Raw genomic sequence first — 5580 nt, forward strand, 5'->3', positions numbered from 1 at the left:
CCGGGGGGAGCTGCAGTGGTGGGGGTGGGACACGCAAGGGACGCGCCAGAAGCGATGGTTTGGGCTGAGGAGTGCGTGCAGGGAGTTGGGGTGTTTGCTGAGAGGGAGGAAGAGGGGTGGTTTGGAAAGGCTGCGGGGGATGTTGGCTGTGAGGGGGAGAGTTTGGTCTGTGAGGATGCGGAGGAGAGTCGTTCCAGAGGTGTTTTGACTGAGAGTATCTGCGTCCTCAGAACATCCAGATATGCCCCCTGCACACCGGCTCCTGTTCTCTTCAGCTCTCCTCTGAGCAGCATCTAAGAGTCCTGTCTTGCGCTCTGTCCCCAGGCTATAAAATCCCTGTTATTGAGAACCTGGGTGCCACTCTGGACCAATTCGATGCCATTGATTTCTCTGACAATGAGATCCGTAAACTGGATGGGTTCCCTCTGCTGAGAAGGCTCAAAACTCTTCTGGTGAATAACAATAGGATTTGGTGAGTGGTTGTATTTTGGGCTGATGGAACCCTGCAGCAGAGACAAATGCTCTTGGGAAGAGCAGTGTGTGTGCATCTGTCAGTGTTGGACAGGTGTAGAAGTGTTTGTTTTATGGAAAAATATCAGCACTGAGTACTGCTTGGGCCCTCTTCAAGCTGCCTGACTTGTCACTGCAAAAGTCTGTCTCAGGTCAGCCTTCATTTTTCAGACAGGACAATGAGATGCAGAGTTTGGAATCTGGCCGGAGGCTTTGGATTTCAGTAATCATCCCCATAAAGACAAGGAAACGAGGACACTTGCAAGTGAAGGAATGTCGATCTCGTGGCTGGTATCTGTTGCCAGCAGGGGATGCCGGCCCTGCCTGCTGCTGGTGTCAGACTGGGTTGTTGTACAGTGACATCCTCTGCGTTATCGTGTTTCTGTGTGTCTTTTCACCGTTGCTAATTGCTGGCCTAAATTAAAACTCTGCTTTTTGTTCTTCTTTAGTCGGATTGGTGAGAACCTGGAACAGGCTCTGCCCAGCCTGACGGAGCTCATTCTAACCAACAACAACATCGCTGAGCTGGTAAGCTATCGTGGCAGGAAGAAGCCTAAATTTGCATTTGTCATCTTTCTAATTAACCATTTCCCTGGGAGTAGTGTCATACGCTTTTGGTAATAGTTGGTACTGCTCATCTTTCTCATTAGCCTTTATCTTTTTCTTTGGAGTGACCCCATATGGTCTGGGTAGAAGTTAATAGTGTCCATGTTTCCATGAACATCATTTGCAGCGTGCAGCGGAACAGCAGTCACAGTGTCTTAGTGGGTTTCCTGTTAAACTAATTGCAGTAATTCTAATTGGTCTCTAAAACAGAGATGAGTTCAGGAACTTTGTTTTCAAATGTTTGATTCTCACTTAGAATTTTTTACTGTGTTCCCATTACTTAGGGTGAACTGGATCCATTAGCAACTATCAAATCACTGACCTACCTGAGGTAAGTAATCAGGAGAAGAAAAGCTGCTCTTCCTCTGCTCTTTGAACTCAGCTGCTGGCCGGGCTCTTTGCCTTCATCTGGAAAGCTCTCCTTTGTAAGAGCTGTGGCAGATTATTCATGATTAAAAACTGAATCGATAAACAGTGTTTCCAGGACACTTCAGAAATACCTGGTGTTTAATGGCTGAGGGTTTATATTACCGACAGACTGGCGGATCAATGAGATGTAACATCCCTATAAACCAATACACACACATTGAAGTAGCCTTAACCTTTAAAAACCGAAAAACTAAAGGTTTAAACTGTTGTTACAAAATACTTTTAAAAGTCATTGTTTACATGTATTTTCGTAACATTACATCCAGTGCAAGGGACAAAAAAAGAAAAATTTGTCCCGTGATTTTTTGGTTGATTGGTGTCCAGGTAGGAAGTGCGATGGTTTAGTTATTTGTAGTTTGTTTTTTAAAATTTTGAAGTTGTTTTTTATGTTGTTCTTCAATAAAATCTACTTGATAGATAATCGATTGATAAAATAAAGCGCAAGTTTTTACTCTAGTTTTCTTAATATCAAAGAACACTGTCACTGGGTTTATTTATGGTGGTGGTTGCTGTCTGTTACAGCAGAAGGTCCATGAATGCATTTTAAGTATTTAATGTATTTCAATATAAATGTGGTTTAAAATATTTTATAGTAAGAATCTCTTTATAACCTTGATTTGCTTTGTAGCATTTTAAGGAATCCTGTAACCAATAAGAAGCATTACAGATTGTATGTAATCCACAAAGTTCCCCAGGTCAGAGTGCTGGATTTTCAGAAAGTGAAACTCAAAGTAAGTCTGCTTTCTTCTGATTCAGCACAGATTAGCACCTTTTTCTTGTTACATTCTTGAAAATTCAGTGGTAACAGTGAGCTTTTTGCTATAGCTGTAAATTTTGTGAAAACTAAATATCATAAGTGGCTCTGAAATGTGCTTGTTATTTTCTTTCATGGTTTTAAGGTTATCGTCTGTTTAATGAGGTTTTACTCCCGTTGTTTGTTTAGTGTGATTTTTTTTTCTGGGTCTCTGGTGTTGTTGATAGAAAAAATTCTAGAGAAAGAAATCTCTAGCAATCGCATCAGAGGCCTTTGCTTTCAGTGAAGATGAGTGTGGGAAAGAGTTCTCTGCTTTCTAAAGAGCATTAGGTTGCTCTGCCTTGAGCCTGAGTGTTTGGGCAATGTTTATGTGCTTGTTCTTACATCTGGTCTCCACGTGCTGATGTTCAGTGCTGAAGATGAGCCAAAGCGTCTTTCTTTGCAAGGACAAAAGCTTTGCAAAATGATTGCAAATGTTCTGAAATTAACTTTGTGTGTGTGGTATCGCTGTAGGAGCGACAGGAGGCAGAGAAAATGTTCAAGGGCAAACGGGGTGCACAGCTTGCAAAGGATATTGCCAGGAGAACAAAAACGTAAGATAAAAAAAAAACAAATTTACACTGGCATTCTCCTTCAGAAACACCACTTTTTTGTGTGCGGTATTAGGCAGTAAACTGAAGTATCAGCTACTGGCAGGATGCCTTCAAAGCTTTGGTAGCCAGAAGTGCCTTATCCGAGCATCCCAATTTTTGGATGGTGGTGAATACATCTCAGAAATATTTTTGACAGAGATATTTCATCAGGGTGGATTAATTTAAGTCAACAAGCAGGAAACCTTAATTTTATTTTTTCTCTTTCTTATTTAACTGCAGAGAGGTGGCCATTGTTTTTTTTTTTTTTCCTAGATGATTGGTAACTAAATTTTTTTGTTTTGCCAGGGAATGTAGACTGTAGAATCTGCTGCAAGTAGAGGATAAATGCAGATGAAAATCTTTAGTTAAGCTATTACAAATACATGCTTATTTAGTTTAGTCCTTAAGTGGTACATCATGGTTTTTGTTTAATCTTTTATCAGCCTGTTTGGAAACCAGAATTCGGATCACGTATAGCGACAGCATTTCCAAATTCAGAGTTAAATAAAAAAATACCTTGAATGTATTCAGCATTTAAAACTATAATAGCTGGACTCCAGCTCTAGTTCATGAGTAGAAAAGGGTTCAGGTCTGTGTTAGTTTTAGAAAAAGTAGATGATTGAACTAAAGAGCTCAATAAACAGATAGGAAGAAAATCTTTCCATAGCTGCAGGAGAGGGTGCAGCACTCTGGTGCTGGGTCAGCACTTCAGGAAGTTCTTTCCAGCTGATTGGTCATTAACATCCATTTTCACAGACTAGATTTTTCTTCTTTTTTTAATTAAAGCAGCAGCAGATAACCTTTCTCTTTCGAGAGTTAAGATTACAGCCAGTCCAGTGCAGGCTGTTGTAATATCATAGGAGACATACAAGAACAAGAGACCCAATTCTAGTTACTCTTTTTTTATCCACCCTGCTTTTGTAATGGTGACAGACCACCTGAGTGTTCAACAACATCCAAATCGAACAGCTTTTGTCAGCTGCTTTATTTACAAAGTTAAGGCCTGCCTCTCTTTGTGAGGAGATGAAAAGGTGGGAGGGGAATGGGACAGTGAGGACACTTGCTGGTGTTTCTGAAGGAGGCAATTCTTGACTGTATCAGTTTGTTAACAAAGATAAGATACTACACTTGATTGAATGAAATGCTTCCAAACCTTGTTTGGAAGTTAGAGAAGCATGTCCTCTTCAAGGGGTGTAATGAATCTTTATTTTTTCCTTTGAAGCTTCAATCCAGGTGCTGGTCTGCCAACTGACAAGAAGAAAGCTGGGCCCTCCCCAGGGGACGTGGAGGCAATTAAGGTAAATGTCAGGACAGCACATGTAGGCAAAAGTGGAGGAGAAAAGCTGTTGTGGATCCAAACTGAACAAATGTTTCCTTCCTCCTGGCAACCCCTGACTGTTCAGATTAATGGAACAGTGTGTCCTAACTTTGTTCTAGCTGCTTTTCCTGTATTTTTTTTGTGTTGTAACGGACCTGTTTCTTAAGATCTTACATGCAATGTTGGTCTGAACTTGGAGGTCTCCTGGGGTAGAGCAGCTTGTTTAATAAGAGGGGAAGTCAGGTTGTGCTTTGTTATTTGTTGAATTTTCTAGAACTAGAATTCTGTAGAACTTTCTATAGAAGCTTAGCTTCTGTAGGAAGCAAGGCGTGTCTTTATGTTTATTCTGAACAGACTGAAATACCGTATGTGAACATTCATTGTGTTTTTTGTCTGTTTTTTAGACTGCTATAGCAAATGCCACGACTTTGGCTGAAGTGGAGCGGCTGAAAGGCTTACTACAGGCTGGTCAGATTCCTGGCAGAGAACGAAAATCAGGTCACTTTATACTTCTATTACTTTTGTTTCTCAAACAGAATCTACCTCTCTCCAGTGCTTCCAGATGCTTCATGTGATCTCAGCTGGAAGGGTCAAACAGGGACCTGAAAAAAAATGTTTAAAATGATTGTTTTGAGGATCTGTAACTGGTGTATTATCTGCCTGGACTCTAGGGTGCAGTTCAGGGCTGTTACCTGGACTCCCTCGAGAGCGAGGTGCCAAACATCAGCACTAAGTGCTTCCCTGGATTGGCTCAACCAGTCCATCCCAGTTATTTAAAAAAATTAGATTAATTACAAAGTCCATCTGGACTCTGTTCTGAGCGCTAGTGCCTCAGGTCAGGGCACAGAAACATCTCTGTGATGAACTCCCGCTGCAGACTGCCAGTGGCACCTCTTCCCTGTATATTGGAGCACGTAGATTATTTTTTGTTGTTTTTTAGTGGTTTTCAATTCGGGGTGCGCGTTAGCCTGCCTGAGGGGAGCGCCCTGGAACCCTGCCCTCTCCTTCCAGGCCCACCGGAGGACGCTGAAGAGGAAATGGAGGAAGACGCGGTTCCCAACGGCTCCTGAGGCCCCTCGCCTCTCCCCGGGCGCCCTTTTCCCGTCGCAGCCGTTCTTCCCGCCCCTGTCCTGGCGCATTTCGCTCTTCAATAAACGAACGTTTCCTTTTTCTCCCCGTGGTGCCGCGTCCCCTTCCTCGGGCCCCGGCTGCGGGACGGCCACGGCGGCGGGAAGGGGAGGGGCCATCCTGCACAACCTGATTGGCTCCCTTGCGCCTCTCTGCTCTCATTGGCCGGCTTAGCTGTCATGTCACCCTCTTTACTCGCTGCC

At 42.9% G+C, this 5580-nt stretch overlaps 1 protein-coding gene across 1 annotated transcript; it reads left to right on the top strand.

Moving 5' to 3' along the window:
* Positions 1-324: 324 nt before the first annotated feature.
* SNRPA1 (small nuclear ribonucleoprotein polypeptide A') lies at positions 325-5319 on the top strand (the record flags this gene model as incomplete). Its single annotated transcript, XM_010081341.1, has 8 exons — positions 325-472; positions 960-1038; positions 1401-1447; positions 2174-2276; positions 2813-2892; positions 4154-4229; positions 4654-4747; positions 5261-5319. Coding segments are annotated over 8 exons (686 nt in total), but the record flags the coding sequence as incomplete, so codon positions are not given.
* Positions 5320-5580: the final 261 nt, after the last annotated feature.

Source organism: Pterocles gutturalis, unplaced genomic scaffold (assembly GCF_000699245.1).
Source record: "Pterocles gutturalis isolate BGI_N339 unplaced genomic scaffold, ASM69924v1 scaffold20369, whole genome shotgun sequence".
In the NCBI taxonomy this organism is placed as follows: domain Eukaryota; kingdom Metazoa; phylum Chordata; class Aves; order Pterocliformes; family Pteroclidae; genus Pterocles; species Pterocles gutturalis.